At 39.8% G+C, this 20,439-nt stretch overlaps 1 protein-coding gene across 2 annotated transcripts; it reads left to right on the top strand.

Moving 5' to 3' along the window:
- Nucleotides 1-3,932: 3,932 nt before the first annotated feature.
- On the top strand, nt 3,933-19,673 carry LOC118222571 (alpha-2,8-sialyltransferase 8F-like). Of its 2 annotated transcripts, XM_035408252.1 has the most exons (7): nt 3,934-4,219; nt 9,870-9,944; nt 10,559-10,645; nt 11,636-11,780; nt 12,417-12,532; nt 14,668-14,754; nt 18,364-19,673. In XM_035408252.1, exons 1-7 carry the CDS (start codon nt 4,122-4,124, stop codon nt 18,824-18,826), a joined length of 1,071 nt encoding a protein of 356 aa, XP_035264143.1. In that variant the 5' UTR covers nt 3,934-4,121; the 3' UTR covers nt 18,827-19,673. The 2 variants fall into 2 exon arrangements, with proteins under 2 accessions (XP_035264144.1, XP_035264143.1); XM_035408253.1 differs by lacking the exon at nt 9,870-9,944 and having other exon boundaries at nt 3,933-4,219.
- The last annotated feature ends 766 nt before the right edge of the window (nt 19,674-20,439 follow it).

The following is a 20,439-nucleotide window of genomic DNA, read 5'->3' as shown; positions in this document are numbered from 1 at the left end:
ACATTGACTACTCTCTGCTTGAAAAAAATCTTTCTAATGTCTGTACGGAATTTACCTTTTGCTAATTTCCATTCAGGCCCCTTGTTCTACTAAGAGAACTCAACCTGAAGAATCTCTAGTAGTTCACTTTGTTAATCCTCTTTATGAATTTAAAAGCCTCAATCAAATCACCCCTAAGTCTCCTTTTACTAAGTTTGAAGAGATGAAGCATCTTAGTTTTTATCTTTCATACCAGGAATCACCTACATGCTGAACGTTTGAGTAGAGTCTCAAATAGCTGGAAATGTGCCCAGTTTTAGCAGTACCTGGGGGGCAATCCCAGCATTGTACTCCATCTCATTTAGTATAACACTGTGTATTGCTTGTGTATTGCTTGTGTTAGAATGCCCTGAAAAAAAACTTTTTGTTTTGTTTACATAGGGGTGGGGATGTTACATTAGCAGGTAAAAGTTCAAAGCGCAAAAGTGCAAAGCCGGTTTTATACACTACATGGGCAAAAGTACCTGGACATCCAACATCTCATCCAAAATTGAGCCATCCAAGATGAGGCAGGAAGAGAAAATAAGTTACTAACTAACCTGCTTTACTTTATTGTCCCACAAGGAGAAAATTGGTTTGCAGCCAGGTAAAAGCAATCATCAAAAACATTCAGAAAACATACAAAGGCAACAATACAAGATCAAGTTAGATTAGGCTGTCCACGAATACCACAATGCACTAAATGGCAGGGAGAACAGTGCCAGACAAAATCTGTAATCTCCATAAAAATTACAGTATTATTTGGAGGAGTTCCGCTAGCCAATGGCTGTTGGAACAAAGGCTGTCTCAATTCTCTTTCCAACAGGTACTGTAAAAGGATGGCTCGGTGGTAGTACTGTAGCTCAATCTCCTCCAAAAGAGGATGGACAGGACAGTCCAGAATGGCATTGGCCTTCTTCAGGGCATGTTTACAGTAAATGTCAGCAAGCTGGGTCTGACTCACCTCAATTTTGCTTTGCACTAAGTTAGGTCAATTATTATCTGACAAGTTAAAACTGTTCAATGCAGAAAGTCAAAACTGATTGAACAAAGCATCTATAAAAAGAAGTATCATAATGGAGCTAACATTAAAAGAATTCATTCATTTTCCTGAGAAAGAATAGACATTGTTGCACTTCTTTGAATGTGTCATTTATTTAAACACAATGTCACAAAGTCACAAAGGTCAGGCCCGTAATCCTGGTCTTTCAGTTGAAGGAGGCTAACAATCGTTTGTGTACATAATGTAAAGCAGGAAAGACAAACAGCAACCTTGTGGGGAACCAGTAGCTTACTTAGGGCATGGGAAGAACACAGACCTTTCAGGCCACAGACCTTTGGTGTGAGCTATGTCTTATACAATATTAATGCTCTTTTTGAAAACGGCAAAGAATGGCTTAGCTTGCTAGGCATGTCTCCACTCTGTTTGCTAGAATTAGTGCACAACTTTATATCAAAGTTCAGCAGTGACAGAGGCATATATCTAGCACCTCCACCACCCCAGGTTTGACCTGTTGTTTGGATCTGCTTTTAGGTACTAAGTGGGGTTTTGCTGTTTCTCCCGTTCAATAGGATAGATGTACTGTGCATGATGCGTGCACAGAAATACTTAAAGCAGATCCATTCAGCACCAAAGCAAAACAATTACATTGAATATTCATTAGTATATTTAATCTAAATATGTGAGTTGTCCCGACAGGAATTTCTTTTCTTTAGGAGGAGTGCAATAAGGGCCAATAAAGCGCCAATTTTAATAGTGTTAATAGAGTGTTTGAGTAAGTAACGGACTAATGAAATCCCCATGGTCATCGAATGTACATATTCAACCACAATGTCCAACCCTATTTACTGAAGTCTTTCCCATAGATTTAAATGCAAACATCACTTTAGTCACTGCTCCTATTGAAACGAGTTGAGCAGTATTTGTGACTGAAGCTCCTGCCACCCGTGCCTCTTTCAAAGTCTCTTAGATCTTTTCCTCTTGCCATCTTAACAAAAAATTGAGGTCATCTGGGCCTGCTCAGCTTTTTTTATACATGCCACAGAGCATGATAGGATGTTAACTGCTTAATTGTACAAAGGAAATACACCTGTATGGAGGCATCTGCATTCATTATGTTTCTGCACTTATTTATTCAGGTTTTTCCTTTTATTTGTCACTGTATATAGCGCATGCATCATTATCTTGATGTTGTAACTCATCATCATGCCTCCTAGTTTGACTTACCATAACTTTCTGAGCTAGCCTATCCTTACTATGAGTACTGGACTTAATCTGTTAATTGCTATGGATAACTGTTAATTAATGAATGCTGTACCTTATCGGACTGTGTTTTGTTATTGTTCCAACGACCTTTGGTATGCACTTATTGTACGTCGCTTTGGATTAAAGTGTAACAGACTTTTTGTTGGAGCTCTGACACTGAGATAAGCAAGTTGTAGCAAGATAGGTAATGATAACGGAAGTACAGAGAGTACACGGTGGTTTATGGTGCACAGTCGTGCCGTTTATTATTCTCAAGTAACCAATGCAAGTTATGCACCGTCAGATAACTTGAACAGGAATAAGAGAGCGACAAAATGGCGAAATACCCCAATATATGTAGTGTGGCGCGTCATCAAAACTCCGCCCCACCCACAAGTTTCACCATAGATATACTGTAGTTCCTAATACAGTTCATTACAAAAGCATCTGCCAAATAAATATACTGTAATGTCAATATTTCACAATAGACAATGTGTTGGGTTGTATGAGTTGGGTGACTGGGAAAGGAGGTCAAGGTAGACATCAGAACCATGCAGGGCTTAGTCTGGACAGTGCTTGGCTGCAGGCTGGTGGAAATGTTAACCAAAACAAACATCACAACTAGTTAAATCGATAGTTTGCATAGGCCAACACAACACATCAGTCCAAAAAGCACTATAATAACACTAGTCTGGGCCAAGTTACTCTAAACAATTTGGGTAGCATTGGGTAGCATTGCTTTGGAATACAGTTCCAAATTTAATTTGTGTGAGCTAAGATAGCCAATATTGTTTAATGGAACTTGGCGCAATTTTGATATCAATACTTTTAATGATAGGCGTAGATTTGAATTAATGACTTACAGACCGTGCTTTGTATGTGTGAGTAACTTGCCATGTTTGTACGTTGAAAATGTATTTTTCATCAGATGTTATCAGTCTTCTTCCTGGTCTTCTCCTGTTAACATTACTGCCCATCGGATGGACCCTTCTGAGTGTGTACTGAACACTACACCAGGAAAGATTAAGCTTCTTTGCAATTTCTCACTGGAAATAACCCTGCCATAATATGTTAACTTGGCTCTGAACATCAAAGCCTATCTCTTTTCTTTTGCCGTATTTCTTGCAGCTTTAGTACCTATTTTACTTAGACTACAGGGCAATGGTATTAGGCTATGTGTTTAAACTTAAGTTAGATCAATTTCAGACAATATAACTACCCCTCGACCTCTCTACCACCCCACCTCCCAAATGATTGGATAGGCCTCCACTAATTTGTTTAATTGCAATTAAAGTCAAATGAGGCTATGATGAGTCAAAGATTATTTTTAAGTAAAACTCATCTTTTTGTGTTATTGTAAGTAAAAAATAGAAACAAATGTTTGTACTTTGGTTTGTTATTCAATAAATGAGCCTACATTAACTGAATTCTTCTCTACCTAAAGTTTTTTTAATTTTTAATTTTTTTATCACAGGTGCCCTTATACTTTTGGCCTGTATTGTAAAACAGCCACATTCGAAATGGAAAGATAAGAGCAGATTACCCATGTCCTTCCTGAAAGAAATAGCCTGTTACGACACATTACCTGAAAAACATGTCTAATGAGGGAAGTGCTCCGTCCTGACATCGCCAGCCCACCCCCTCACATTCAGTGTCCTTGTGGTCGATTTACGTGGGTAATTCCCTTATCAGACAAAGGACTAGTCTATACTGTAGCAACGCAATCGCATCTCCGCCTCTTGACTTCACTCCGGCTTCTATGGATAGGATGTACATTCATAGTGTAATAATTGACCCGTACCAATAGATTTATTATTGCTACTTAAAAAAGAAATTCTGCGCTTGTACTTTTCTGTCAATGGCAGCGTATCTTCTAAAATGGAGCTTTCTTCTTATGATGATTACGATGATGGTCCACACGTTTGTAGTCTTGCGTGGGACAATTTGGATTGTTAGGTAAGTTATGAATAATTACAGTAATTTAACAGCGGATGCAGACATGCAGGCTTCACTGCATGAAGGTTGTTCTAATGTATAAAATAAATGCGTAAATAACCTAATAGCAAGAAAAAAGAAATTACACAACCTACAAGTAGTGTAAATATGTTTTAATATCCTTATCATGTGTAGGTCCCTAGTTGTGTGTCGTGCGTGTTTGTCACTCCTAGACGGAAAGTCTATTCTCAAAGAAAAATGAAGTAGAAGTATGGACCGTTTGAACAAGAAGTTACGCACAGGCATTCTGTTAAGCACAGAGTAGGAACAAAACGTGAAGAGCGAAGTAAGCAAATTGTAAATTCTAATCAAGCGAGATATTCTTATCATGGTTAATTTTATGTTCATTAAGCATAATTTCTCCTTAATACCGGGCAGGCTAGTATTCTGCTAATGGCGGCTTTGTCAAACCGGAGAGTTTAAGTTTTTCATGAGTAGGCTACGTATTCTGAAAAAAAGGGTGAGAATATGATTTAAAGAAAAATATTTTATGAGGCTTAATGAAAAGTAGCCAAACATAAATGATAACAATCTCTAAGTGTAGTTAACATTACAGATGCGAAAAAATCTTTCCAGATGCTGCGTGGAAGGCAAAACGATAGCCTGTCCGTTACAACCAACTCCGTTGATACTGATAAACTAGGGATCAATTAGACAAGCGACTGAAAAGAAGTGTCTATCAAACTCTTTCTGAGGAACACGTTAATAATTGTAAGCGAGAAAACGGACTATTTATAATGCATAACGTCATGAGACGACTCCGATAGGAACAAGAGGGAGTAAGCATATAGACAAACGTCAACTGCCATGATGCATTACATTACATTACAGGCATTTGGCAGACGCTCTTATCCAGAGCGACGTACAACAAAGTGTATAACCATAACCAGGAACAAGTATGACGAAACCCCTAGAGAGAAGTACCGGTCCAAGTGCAGGGAACAACCGCATAGTTCAACTTGGACCCTGATGGTTAAACTGATTAACACTAACAACGAGAACGGCAACAACGCAATCTATGGAAAAATACAAGTAGTCGTTAAGACAGTAAATGCACCTAAGTCACCTACGAAACAGCTGCCTAGTTACAACCCCAAGTTTAGTCATTTACAGGGGGGAAGGGAGGGATGGGGAGAGGTGCAGCCTGAAGAGGTGAGTCTTCAGTCGTCGTTTGAAATGGGTCAGTGTCTCAGCTGTTCTGACCTCCACGGGGAGGTCATTCCACCATCGTGGGGCCAGAACAGACAGGAGACGTGTTCTGGAAGTGCAGGTGCGAAGAGGGGGAGGTGCTAGGCGTCCTGAGGTAGCAGAACGGAGGGATCTGGCTGCTGATGCTTATAACGGTTCCTAACAAAAACAAGGAACTTCTTTATTTTGCGATCACTTCTCGGCATTGAGGATTAAGAACGTACAAACAATAGTTGACTGCATCCAACCAGCCTTAAAGGGTTCATTATCTTGCATTATCTGCAGTATCATTATCTTACCCCCCTTGTGTCATTGTTTTGTATCATTGACTAGAATTTGCCTTCTGCGTTGGAATTAACCCGTTAGAATTTAGCGGAGTATAAGAATTGTGTGTATGCCCAGATATATTATGAAATTCACCCCGGGGCAATCAGTTTAAAAATATATACATACTAGCACTGCAGAGTAAATGATGAAAACGGTCAATTAGTTGCTTGCAATCTGACAGATGCCCTGTCTTTATCAAATGACAGGCTTTCCTTAGTCAGTTCGTACTGTAACATCAAAGAAAACAATTTTGGGAGGACAGGAAAAAAAAAATCCCGATTTGATAACCCCCATCACAATACATTTCTACTAAATGCATCAGCTATTTATACTATTTGGAGTTTGCTTATGGTTGGCTGACATGTAAGCATAAAAAACTTCTTTCTTTTTAAATACAAGTCATCAGGAAGTTGAAGTTGTACAGTGTTGGCTTGGCTACTCAAAAATGCATACGATCAATGAAAATCTTGTGTTTTAACCTCAACCTTTCACCATTTTCAGTACTATATCCTAACACAGTCGTGGTGTGAACAATTGTGTTTGAATGTGTGAAAGGTTTGTTTGGGACTCCTACATTACAGTTATTCTAATGCCTGGGGCACACTACAGGATTTTTGGCCCTGATTCATCCCTCCTGACAATCGTTGGGGTGTTCCCGATTTGAAGCTGGTGCAATATTTATTGCTTTCAAAGAAATTATGGAATACAAAACACAAGAAGCTTTTAGAAACAAATTTCCCACTCAACCCCATCCCCTATCAATCCCACCAACCACATGGCACCCATTACCTGTAAATACAGTATCTGCGAAAACAAAAAATTATATATACTGTTAATGTAACAGTTCATCAGTAATCATCTGTGCTGCCTCACTTGGTTCCTGTTCCTCCCCTTACACCAAGGATCTGGGCTGCGTTTCCGAGTTTCGATGTACCTTAATGTAACCGTACCTGTATGTGTGTTTATGGCTAGGCCAGTCAATGTGCTCTAGTTCGGTCATGCAAGTAGACTCACTCAACGTTATCCTTATCCTCAGTTAGCGCCACTAAGTATAAATTTAAAAAACTTTTTTTTTCTTTTCACAAATTGGATTAGTATCGTGGATAGGCCCTATACTTAATTACCATCATGATGGGGATAGACAGGTAAAACGACAACATTCTCATGGCGTGCTATGCACAGAAACGTTGATACTTTTCGTAAAGTTAATATTAAACTGTCATTTTCGCATGCCGATGTGCTACTAGATGCGCACTGTAGTACAACTGTCGATTTGAAAAGCAAAATGTTGGCATAATAAGGCAAAACTGTGACAGGGTTAGCGGAGCGCAGCGCTAAGGGACAGCTTACGAGTGCCTCAGACCACCCTTTTAAAGGTATACCTTTCATAAGGTATACCTTAGCTAAAGAGGTGCTGGGAAACAGCTCGAGACCTAAAGGAAGACCTTAAGGTATATCTTACGACACACGTAGCGCTAAGGAGACTCTGGGAAACGCAGCCCTGGGCTGTTGATAGTTCAATTCCAATTATATCTATGTAGGTGAGGGTCCACTGTTGCCAGGACAGGGAATGTAGAGGTTGCCAAAGCAATGCCCGTAATGCTTTGGCTGCCAAACTTTCTGCCAGCCAAATAGACCTTTGTTACCTGGATTCCAGGTCTGAAATTGAAATGAATAAGTTGATGATTAGGTTTCCTGGAGGAAGAGATGATATGTTCCAAATTCTGTCCCAGCAGATCTACATCGGAGGTGCTCAACTCTCTTTCACATACAAACTCAACTACATGAAGCCTGCAACTGGGTGGTATAAGTAGAAGATACAATTCCTCTAGTTTTCTTACCAACGTCAAACAACCTGTGTAGTGGGTGTATAGGTGAGGGCCGTGCCCTATGGCACACCATATACCTGCATAGCAAAGCAAAGTCAGTGAAAAATGAGAAGCTGATATCAAATTGCAGCTGCGAGTTATGGAATGTCCTTGGACTGAAACTCCTTAAACACATCTAAAATATGTATTCCTTCACTTTGTCATTGTGGGAAATAAAGAGGTTTACCTGCAGTGGGCAATTTAAACTTAGAGAAGATTGGGGAATGTTTGTGCCATCTTAATGTTGATTTAGTCAGCTTATCTCCCTGTCGCCATGTTACAATTAAATGAGAGGTACAGTTGAGGCCAAAAGTTTACATACACCTAGGCTAAAGATATTCAAACTCAGTTTTTCTCAAGCCTGCGCATTTTATGTTACCGTGCATTTCTTTTGACAAGTCAATTAGGGCATCTACTTTGTTCACATCAAAAGTAATTTTAAAACAATTGATTAGAGACAGATTTATTTCAGCTTTAATTGGTATGAGTGCAAAACCTTACAGATAGTTATGGACTTGCTTAGTACATTGGTCTTGCACTCTTCTGCATTCTCAAAGACCATAATGCACCACCGGGTCAAATTTGCAATCAACTGGTGTGCCGACTTCATAAAAACATCAAATTGGTCATCTATTGTTCTATTTTATATCCATACTGTTGCGGATGTCATAAAGTGTCATGATGAATGTTTCAATTATGCTCAAGCCTGAAACAGAATTTTTTGTCTTGCACATAACGTAATCTCTCCTGTTTGTTCAGTAGCACACATTTTGCAATAGCACAATCCATTACCATTTCTAATAGTTACCTTGTGTTCAGCAATTCTTAATTTCAGGTTTTGTTTAGTTTGCCCCATTCACTGGTTATCAACCCACATGGACATTTTAACGTGTAAACAACACTGTATTAACATACGATAAATAAATTATTTTGGTTTGCATTTCTTCCTTGTGTGAGGGTGCTTACACTGTAAATGTTTTCATGTCATTCCGGTTGGAACTATATGTGCATTTTCCACCCCTGTAGTTGTTGAATACCAGCCAGTTAGTATTACTGCTGGGTTCTTTGACCATCGAGGACACTACAGCCATCTTATGTTTTTTGCCTGTCTTAAAACAAAATCTTTTGAGCAACACCTGCAATTTGTCTAATGCTGGATCATACAATAGTATATTCCAAAGCTTCCTAAAAATCTTTTTTTTTTTTTACATCTTTGGAGACATTACTACATTCAAAGACATAAAAGGTTTGTCTTCTTTTGACCTTTGATGGCTAGGAGCTAATAGTTGTTGCCTATCTGCTTTATCTTAGGCCATAGTAACAATTCTCTCGTTATAACCTCTTATTGAACTGAATTGAGGAAACAATTCTTCATTTATTTGGTTTGCATGACAATATCTGTTTTCAGAAGCACTGTCCATAAAGGATGTTGTCAAGCATTTGTTTTGGATGATGGTTCAATGCATGCGGTATAGTATTTCAGTCAGTTTATTTACATTAACTGGAGGTGTCTTCATTCTTTCCTCATTGACTGAGATGTCTAAAATGCATTTCTCAGTTATTTTCAATTGTGAATTTAAATGCAAGTTTGGTATTATTAATGTATTCTCTGAAAGCAAATAATTAATTTTCAGTGCCCATAAAACCAACCAAGATATCGTCAATATACAATTTAAATAAAATAATGTGTTTACTACAGGGATGATTGGTTAAATAAAAAATCAGCATAGTTTACTGCAAAAAGTGATCCCACGTGCAGTTGATTCCTTTTTTTTGGCTTGGTCTTGGTGTTCTCTTTGCACTTGTTTTGAGCTGGATCCCTGTGCATATTATTCCAGTGTTTCCCCCTGTGTTGCCCTGTTATTTAATTTTATTTTTGTTTGCTCAAGTAATGTGGTTTGTTTATTTATTTAACCTCTGAAGTAAAGTTGGTTTATTTTTTAAACCTATATCAGTCTCTGCGTCTGGATCCTAACCCTGAGCCTCATGTCAGGTTTCTTGTCAGTTCTTTCACTTTCCGCACTTCTGTGTGCGCTTGATCTCATATAGTTGTGTGCAGGTTGCCATACATCTGATCTCCATGAGAAATATAAGCCCTTCTGCTTCACAAGGTAGATGCTATGCATACAGTACAATGGCCCAGTGTCAAACAGAAATACAAATGGTTTAACTTTCGATGCTGATTACAACAAACTGTATAACAATGTGTGTTTTTTTTATTCTTGAAGGGATGAGATGACTGATTTCCAAAAACTTCGATGCACAAAACTGAGAGAAATAATTTTTTCACTGACAGCGTCAAAGTAAGCGAACAATTTCAAGCAGCGTTGTTCAGTTGATGTAATTTGTGTGATATCAAGCTAGCATTATATCAATCTTGAATCAATGTTTGGAAAATAAGGTATGAGAACAGAAAATGGAGTTGAATGGTCTGTGCGCATGTGCGCACACACACACACAGCGTCAGCCTTCAGAAAATCCCCACCTTGAACTTTTAGCTTGTTGTTGCACCTTAAAATTTTAATGCATTGAAATGTTATATTAATCTACAAAGAGAATGACTTTTCCGGTCAGATGACCTTTTTCCAATCTTCAAGTGTCCAATTTGGTGATTACGTGCCCACTGTAGCCTCACTTTCCTGTTTTTAGAGATGCCCTTCTGCACACCATTGTTGTAAACAGCTGTTTAGCATTTTCCTTTCTGTTAGCTTGAATAGGTCTGCCCATTCTCCTCTAACATCTCTCATTAACAAGGTGTTTTTACCCACAGAACTGCAGATCACTGGATGTCATAAAATTAATTAAATTACAATTAATGATAAAATGTATTGATAGATGAAGGTATTTAATTCTTGTAATAGAAGAGGTTGTTCTCTCTCCCTCTCCCTCTTTCCCATACTCTTTTCATCTGTCCTAGAATTAACACGAAGTCTTTCACAGAGGATGTACGGGCATTAATGAGCTGTCCCCATGAATCAAATATCACTCAAAGAGAACGCCACAGGTACTTCATGTTTTCTCATCAGTCCACATGTTCAACTTGTCAGGTACCAAAGTAGAGTCATAATCATTTATCCCTTTTGTTTACCAATTGTGGTACCCTACTGCTGGTTTCAGTGTTTTGTGCTTTTGACATCTCTTCAGTACACAAGTTCTGGAAGTTCTTAATTTGATATATACAGCTCTACATGTTTTTGTAAGTCTTAATGCAGAATTACTATGTATTTGATTAATTTAACAATTAATTTAAGTTTGAAAAAATGTAACTATAAATGTGGCATGTGCAAAAGTTTACGTTAGGCACCCTTCCAGTTGATCCAGTTTCAGATGATGCATGAATTGTGGCATGGCGAGTTAACCTACCGGAAGTATCCATTTGAAAAAGAAATGTTCACTCATTCAGTTTTGGTGATCACATACATGCCCAATGTAGCCTCATCCCTCTGTACTTGTAACCGATGAGAGTGGGACCTGGTGTGGTCTTCCGCTGTTGTAGCCCATCCACTTCAAGATTTAATTTGTTACGCATTCAGAGATGCCCTTCTGAAACACCACTGTTTTAAACAGCTGTTATTTTGTTGCCTTTTTGCTAGCTTGAATGAGCCTGTCCATTCTCCCCTGACCTCTGTCATTAGCAAGGTGCCTTCATCCACAGAGCTGCTTCTCGCTGAATGCTTTTCGTTTATCGCACCATTCTCTGTAAACTCTGGAGACGGTAGCGTGTGAAAATCCCAGGGTGGTTTCTGAGATGCTGGGCCTACATAGACAATCATACCACAGTCAAAGTCACTTGGATCATTTGTCTTGCCAGACAACAACCCAACCTCTTCACCATGTCTGAATTTAAATATTGAGTTGCAGCCACATTATTTGCTGTTTGGAGGAGAAGATTATGTGCATTAACGTATCCGTACTTAAAAGAAAACTGGCCACTGAGAATATATGTCATTCGGTAATGCATGTCATTGTTAATTATTTCTCTGCCTTGCAACAGAGTTGAATTACGTTCCTGCTGCAATGCAACAGGGAGCCTGTTTCTTACCAGACAGAACACTCGTGAGGGGCAGAGGATAAAGTATGAAACAAACAGAAAAAAAAACATACTGGTGGATAAATCGATCTTCAAAATGCTCCCCAAGGTCAGAATTCTATTCTGCACATGCGATAATGTCCCTATTATTGTGTGTTCTAATTTGTCATCTACACCGTAAAAAATGTCTGAATTTTACAGTAAAAGTCTAGAAAATAGCAAATTTACAAACTGTAAATAGCTGTAAAGTAAATATTTATATTTGTTATACAGCCTGCAACCATATGCTGTACATATTGTTATTGTTATTTATATGGTATTATCAATGCAGTTGCCAGATTTTACTGTTAAATTGGCACTTTTTTGGAGTGTACAGTCAATTGTACTACAAAAGGTTTGTCATTGACATTAAACGGCTAAGAGCACATGGTTCAAACCTCCTATGATAATTACTAGGCAGATTTTTTCCACAAATCGCTGATATTAAATTTTTTATTTTAAAAGACAGCAGAAATCATTATTGCTGTTGCATTTTTTATATAAATAGAAAATACTTCCCTAAACAGCTGAGAAATGAGGTCAACACAGAAGTTGGACATACTTTCATTACTGCTTTTTTGTGGGGAAAAATATCTCCCAGGAATATCAAAAGTAACAGCAAGAATTCACATCCGTGTTTACTATGTTTGTATTTTTGGTTGATCCACCATGGACCTTGTCAACAGTTGTTTTAATCACTTTCTAGAGCACCCCATGGAGGAATGACAGTCGATTCCAGCGCTGCGCTGTGGTGGGAAATGGCGGGATTCTGAGGAACAGCAGCTGTGGGGCGGAAATCGACAGTGCAGACATCGTCTTCAGGTTGGCAGTGGTTCTAATAGAGCGCAACATTAAAGCACACATGACAGCAAAACAATCACACTGTCTTACTTTGACCTGTCCCCTGTGCATTGACATCTCCTAGTCAATTTTCATTTTCATCCGCGATGCTGTTCTTAGGAAACCTAGCTCTTAGGAATTCATGTACAGTAATCTTTAGTAGTAGTCATGCCAAAAGAAGTCTGTGGCAAACACGCCTGCCACAGGCCACCGAAGTGGCTTTCTTTGGGGCCCTCCAGCACAGAGACACAGGGAGATGATGTTCCAACAGTCCAGATTTTATTAACGAGGGTTTGGCAAGATGTTACCGCCAAAGTGAGCAGATGTAACCCAGTCATGACCGAAGCTCCCTGGTGTGGGTGGGGATGGCAGATTTAACCTGTGCGCAGTGATTACCTCACTACGCACAGGTGCAGCCACTCCTGTTCCTGGGTCCAATTAGCCTGGCCAATTATCTAATTCTTCACCAATTATCCAATTGGCCAGGTCTAATTAGCTTGACCCAGGGCAGGTGTAGCTGCTTAAACCAGCCATCCCCACACCACAAAGTCACTCCAGTTTTGTACTTTTAAATCCTTCCTGGAGTAGCTATGCTACGGGAGTGCTTCCTCATAGTAGAAGGATAATCACAGTCCGCAATGAGAAAATATTTTAGTTCAATGTATTTACGGCAGTAAGTCATGAAAAAATTATAAAACATGTTCATAAATGGGTGTACAGTCAAGAGAGACTTGTACGTCTGTCTTGATATGTGAGTCAGTAAACACTAACTATAAAATAGTAACTAAATCACAAGGACATTGTTTGCGTTGTACCTCAAAGACACTAAAATGAAAGCATAAATGAATTGTCAATGCAAAATGATAATTCCCTGTAACTATCAGACCTGGATCAAATACTTGTTTGTTTTGGATTCAAATACTTTTATCTGCTCTATTGATCTTTACTGGTGTAATTAAGCCTGTCAATATGACCAGAAGGCACGGTTTGCACTTTTTGAGAGTATTTCATTGGTTCCAATACACCAGACAAGATCAATAAAGCATTGAAAAGTATTTGAATCCAAAACAAATAAGTATTTGACCCAGGTCTGGTTACTATTAACTTTGATGGTATTATCAAGGAAAGCACTTCCAAACTACAACATTCTGAGCCCAACATTACAGTTTCATAGTAGTTTGAGACTAGCATTTGAGGTAGGTAAACATTCAAAGTGACTTGTGCACTTCATCTATCCATGATACACTGGCTGATAAAATCAAACTATTTTTGCTATGGCTGTAACCGGGGTCACTGCTATTAAACAATCTTATCACTGTATTCTCTTGTACATTGTCTGCCAAATATGGAATCTTCCCTTAAGTAAGAAACTGAAAGATGCCCTACAAACTTGCTATTTTGGAAGCAGCTACCATATATCCCCTCCCAGAGGCAGTACAAAACAGGAAGTGGGTTGTCAGGGTTTTGCATTTTTACACACAAAATAGCAATGGGATTTCAATCCGCATCTGACTACCAAATGTAAATTCAATGTGGTTGAACCTTGTCTGGATATAATCTTTAATACAAGTCGCCTGAGGACACCAGGTGTATGTGGAGCCTCTGTTTTCTGAGCTTAGTGCAAGAGAGCTTCACCTAGGGGCTCTGCCTGGTTATCAGAATGGGAGGGTGAGCAGGACCTCAGGAGTCATCTGTGCTGCGGCCTGCCTCACAGCACTTTGAGTACAGACAGACAAAGCTCTGTCATTGCGCCACTGTTCAACAACAAACCAACAGTAATCCTTGATCCATCACATACTGCTTGCTTGGTTATATTGTTAGGACTTTTGTGTCACTTGGTGACACCTCCATCATGTTGATGGCACTTACGTCAACTAAAAATGTTAAGAACTTTAAGTCTTAACAGTACGCAATTCTCACGCATGGAGAATTGTTTTTTGACATTTCCTGTACCATTAGACATTCTTCACAGGCAACAATGTAAGAATTTGACTGAAACAGATACCTGTGCACTCTGCCATCCTGACTGTGTTTCAAAACTTAATCCTGCAATACGCAGGCCTCTGAGGTCAATGTTGCTGTATCACATAAGCATTATCAGTATTCTTGTCTTATAGGTTGAATATGGCTCCCATCAACAACAGCAGAGATGTTGGAGTGAAGACCAGCCTGGTCACAATCAACCCCAGCCAAATTCGAGTTGGGTAGGTCAACTTTTACTCAGCAAAATTTCGATAACCTTTGATACAGAAAATAAGAATTTGTGTTATTCCTACAGCAATCTTCAAATATATCCATGGCCTTGATAAGCTGAAACGTCATACAATATGATGAAATATAGCTGCAAGCAGAAACGACCTCAAAAGCAAATTGAGCATTAACAAAGACAATTAGAATTTTTTAATAGTGGTTCTTTCATTTGGGTTAAGCAGGGCAGAGCACAGATAAACACAATCCTTGAATCTAAAAGCACTGTAGACATCATCAGTGGCATCTTTAATCACTACTGTCAAAGCACATTCCACAGAACTTCCACAGAACTTCCTGGACCTGCTTACCGACTTACCGGTAACTGGTGGTAGCAACGCCCAGGGATTGGAATGGTTCCTTCCGCAATAGGTGCCAGCATTCTGCCATGCTAAAGCTGCATATGAATGGCATTCCTATGATTCATGTGTATAATCTTGGCTTACTGGTTGTGGTGGGAAATGAAGCATTCTCCTGCATCTGCTGTGGAGATTGCAGCATAAGGCATTCCAAATGAGGGAGAAAATGGGGGAAAAAATTAGTTTGTTTTTTTTAAGCTTGCTTACTGTCAATGTTGGGTTTAAAACTGAACTTCTTATCGAGCCACATTACATTACATTACATTACAGGCATTTGGCAGACGCTCTTATCCAGAGCGACGTACAACAAAGTGTATAACCATAACCAGGAACAAGTATGACGAAACCCCTAGAGAGAAATACTGGTCCAAGTGCAGGGAACAACCGCATAGTTCAACTTGGACCCTGAAGGTTAAACTGATTAACACTAACAACGAGAACGGCAACAACGCAGTCTGTGGAAAAAATACAAGTAGTAGTTAAGACCGTTAATGCACCTAAGTCACCTACGAAACAGCTGCCTAGTTACAACCCTAAGCTTACAGTCATTTACAGGGGGGTAGGGAGGGATGGGGAGAGGTGCAGCCTGAAGAGGTGAGTCTTCAGTCGTCGTTTGAAATGGGTCAGTGTCTCAGCTGTTCTGACCTCCACAGGGAGGTCATTCCACCATCGTGGGGCCAGAACAGACAGGAGACGTGTTCTGGAAGTGCAGGTGCGAAGAGGGGGAGGTGCTAGGCGTCCTGAGGTAGCAGAACGGAGGGATCGGAGGGATATTCCTTAAATATTTCTATATATTCATTAAATAAAAAGTACTTTACTGGCATGGCCAACACGTCTATTTTAAAACCAACTTGTAATACACTGTGCAATAGCTGGTGAAAATAACCAACATCTACACTGTTGTTGGTTTGGAACTGTTAACCAAAAACTGGCGTGCTCACTTGCTAGCATGAGAAAATTTTGATTTGGAAGTCTACAATTGAAGCCTGACTATAAAAAATACAGTTTCAAAGAAGAGCGGGCAGAAAAATAACTTGTGCGGCCTTTTAATGAAACCAGATCAGACCACTGGGCCTCATACAGAAAGAGATGGTTGCTCTTAACAGCGATTTCAATTGGGCCATAACTGAAAAAAATGCTAAATGAACTATTCAAAACATGGGCATATAAGCACAAGATGTTCGCAGCAAAAACAGATACAGAACAAAAACAATAACATGAACTTTACACGTTGACACGGCAAGAGATTGTTAGTACCAATGACAAATGAGAGGCACTCAAGTCGTGTTCTCGAGTTTTGATTATATGATACAATATGTAAATAATAATGTACTTGAACGTACGCATGTGTGTGAGTGTATAAAGGTGAAATTATATTTGGGGAGTGGGGATTGATGGGGAGGGGCAGGGGAAGAGGGCTATTGGGTGGGCTGGTGGGGTCGGCGGGTGTCAGTACATTTTCTTACCCCATTTAGCATTCAACCATGGAAGCCATTCATTTTAGCTGTGCACTGAAGTAATTAAATAAAGCTCAGACATATTTTCAGACATTGGAACCTGTTATCACAAAAACATGGCCACTGTAATTTTTGCCAAATTTACTTCAAAACAGAGCAAATTGCTCATTTCCGTGCCGGGCCAAGCTACTTTCCACATATCGGAAAGGAAACGTCACTCTATTAAGTTGTTTCAGTACAAAGTACAAAGACCAGGTTCTTCATAATTCTGAATTTATAACGGTGTGGGGGTGTTGGAGAACCAGAAGCGACGAATATAGGGGAACGAAAAGCTAACGCTACCGGAAGCGTTAGCCACAAAGTCCCGAAGGACAAAGGAAGGGGAACACCCGAAAGTAAAACACAAAACCAATACGATCCTTGGGAGAGCAACTCCCGCACACAAAGGATCCTAAACAACAACAAAAAACACGGAGTAAAAAACCACTCCGAAGGACCCCCTTGTCCAGCCGTAAAACTGGCTCACGAAACCAAAAGCGACCCGTGAAAACCAGGGCGAAAAAAGAAAAGGACCAGTGGTACAGAGGCGAAGCTCTGGTACCAAACCCAAAACTGGTCTCAAATGAAAAGACAACTGAGTAGCAAAACTTACTCAGCGAAAAGAAAACCCCGAGACGCAGCTCAGAAAAACACAAACAAAATACATTACCCGGGACAACGTCCCGATACCCACCGGCTCACACGAGCTCAAAATAAAAGTATAAATGCTCTTAAGGTGTCAGAATGCGCACACTGCGCTAAGAGACTGACTCGCCTTAAGAGGACACAGAACCAACCACAACACAGTTCAGTTCAGTTCAGTTCAGTTCAGTTCAGTTCAGTTCAGTTCAGTACACCGTCCACCTATACCTATACCTATACCTATACCTATACCTATACCTATACCTATACCTATACCTATACCTATACCTATACCTATACCTATACCTATACCTATACCTATACCTATACCTCTACCGTACCGGCTTTGTGTTAACAGGATTTTACACAGAAGCGCAGATGGCTGTTCTGTCAGTGCTTATAAAGGCACCTCCCCAGGTGAAAATAATTGGGAAATCAGACACCTGGAACAAATTAAGAATTTCTCAAAGGCCAGGTGCCTTCTAGTGGCAGCACAAGGCCACTACACCCCAGAACCATGACAGAATTATGCTGACGAGAGAAACAGTTTCTCTCTTTGATTTGTTTTAACACTTTCTTGGACAACAATGGAGCTCTGTGACTTCCGGCCTATCGGTGTTGGCTAGAAGGAGAAATAATTGTTTGTAGGAAAAATACATTAACAGTTGGTCAATAAAAAATAATGGTTTTAATCTTTTCATAGGATATGATGACTATACTGAAAAAATGAAAATTAGCAGAGTTATCCTTTTACAGGAGGCCCCTTCAGTGCCCCTGGCCAACAGTAACAGGGAAGGGAATGGGAAGAGAAAACATATTGAGGCCTAATGCAAAAAAAAAAAATGTTTAGCTTCAATAGCTGGCTAGCCTACTCTCGAACCAGCAAAATCCATTTCTGTGGCTCCACCGAACAAATGTATGCTAAGTGCATTCTTAAAAGCGTGTTCGTGGGGATTTAGTAGAGCAGTACTGGAGCAACAGAAGACTTACGCTCCAACATCTTATTAATCAGCCCTGTGTTCCAAATACACCTGTCTCTCATCTTCTATCGTTTCCTCTTTCCCTGCAGCTATCCAGACCTGCAGAAGCGCCCCCAGCCCTTGGTAGAGCGGGTGTCTGCATACGGAGATGCACCCCTCCTTATGCCTGCCTTTGCCTACACCACCTGTACCGACATATCTTTCAAAGTTCACAAGGTGGTACAGAAGATGCGCCCCAACCAGAAGGTAGTTTTCTTCAATCCTGAATACCTGCTGGAACTCTTCCAGTACTGGAAGCACCGAGGACTTGAGGAGCTTCGTCTCACCACTGGGTTAATGCTGGCGAGCGTGGCCATGGAACTGTGTGACAGTGTACACCTCTATGGCTTTTGGCCCTTTGAGTTGGACCTTTTCCAGTGCCCAGTGACTCACCACTACTATGACAATGTTGGACCAAGCCGTCGAATGCATGCTATGCCAAAGGAATTTCTGCAGCTGTTGAAGATGCACTGCCAGGGGTCGATACATTTACAGCTGACGCGGTGCCACTGACTACATGCTCCCTTTGCATCATCACTTCAAACTGTTCTAGTCATCACAGCTGAATTTCACTTATGGAACATGGTCCGAATAGGGAAGAACTGCCAGAATTGTAACAATTTTCACTTTTTACTGAATTAATTAGAAGTAGTGCCATCAAAAGCTGTGAAATTTCACTAGAAAGAATGTATACAGCAAAATCCTGCAGCAATGCTCCAACATCTATTATAAAGTCTTCCCAGAAAAGTGGAGGTTGTATTAGTCGCAACAGGTAGACCAACTCCATATTAATGCCCATAGTTTTGGATGAGATGTTGGATGTCAGGTGTACATATACTTTTGATCATGTAGTGTAGTTTTTAAATAAGAGAAAACTTAGCAACACATATACCTGGGATTTGTCTTCCAAAATCAATGTAATATAGCTATGGAAACACACACTGCGCAATAAAGTGCAACATATCCCATCCCCCTTTAGTGATAATGTCCATGATATTGGCATGAATAGAATAAAGTCTCTCTAACCTAGAAGAGAGGGTAGACTGCCTCAACATCACACTGAACCGTAGGGGCTATTCTGCCCCTTGCTTCAAGGGTAAGCACTACCTGTAACACTCAAGCGGTTTGCTGTCCTTGGTGGGTTACAGTGAAAGGCTGGAGGAGGATTGAACTCTGGCTCTAGATCGTGTTGCATTTATTTAGTTCCATAAATAAAAGCTGTGAAATGAGCGCACAGAACAGTATTCGTGCATGTGGAGCAGTGAAATGGGAAACTCCTGTGTGTGACAGGGGAATGACAGATATTACTGGAAACGAATAAACACATTACTGCAACCATTGTTGTGAGTTCAGATAAGCATGGAAACTGTAGGGTGTGGGTGCATTTTTTTCATTTCTTCAATTGTTTTGTTAGGTTCAGAAGGCCATAATAGCATTGTTTGTTTTCATCACAGATTAGTGTGATTACTTAAATGTTTTTTTTTGTAAGCCTGACTCACCCTTGGATTATCTTTGCTTCTGTGCACTAAAATCAGCTGAGCCGGTAAGTGCTGGTTTAGTCTGACGGGTTGGGATGGAGGAAAAGGCTCATTCTCTTTATTTCATGTTACGCACCTCCACCGCTGGACAGTCTGTCTGTCACTGTTGTGCCTGTGCATATTAGTTTCCCCTCTGGGTTATTTTCTTTACTTGTTATTTCCATTAGTAGCTAGGATAACACCTATTCTAGTGGTGCAGTTAGCAGCATGCGATGGGGACACGTTTAAACCTTAGCCTATAGGCTTTAATCCTGTGGGGTGCTGGCAGTACAAATGAATTAAATAATTAATTATTTATTTTGTTAATTTAGTTTTCGTCATAGGCAACTTCTGGCAGAACTGTAATTATGACAGCAAACAGCATCAGAAATGCAATTGGGCTAATGCAGTTTTTCTTTCTGCCTAATTTTAATCTTCATTATCAAGGATCACCGAATTATTCCATGATCTTCAGCTTAATCACAATCGTTTTAATATATTTTATTGGACATAAAGTTAATCTGTCCTCAATGTGAAGCTTATACAACTGATTTGAAACAGTTGAAGAATAATCCAATTTATATGATACAAATTTGAACATGGATATAA

Source organism: Anguilla anguilla, chromosome 3, assembly GCF_013347855.1.
Source record: "Anguilla anguilla isolate fAngAng1 chromosome 3, fAngAng1.pri, whole genome shotgun sequence".
Classification (NCBI taxonomy): Eukaryota; Metazoa; Chordata; class Actinopteri; order Anguilliformes; family Anguillidae; genus Anguilla; species Anguilla anguilla.
Note: the sequence above shows the minus strand (reverse complement) of the source record. Positions and strands in the feature narration are given on the sequence as shown.

What these genes read in the sequence shown, in the direction of transcription:
- LOC118222571 (XM_035408252.1), top strand. Translation starts at nt 4,122, where the DNA reads ATGGCAGCGTATCTTCTAAAATGGAGCTTTCTTCTTATGATGATTACG. An exon ending in ACTCAAAGAGAACGCCACAG is followed by an intron (nt 10,646 to 11,635) that starts GTACTTCATGTT and finishes GCCTTGCAACAG; the next exon opens with AGTTGAATTACGTTCCTGCT. An exon ending in AGTGCAGACATCGTCTTCAG is followed by an intron (nt 12,533 to 14,667) that starts GTTGGCAGTGGT and finishes CTTGTCTTATAG; the next exon opens with GTTGAATATGGCTCCCATCA.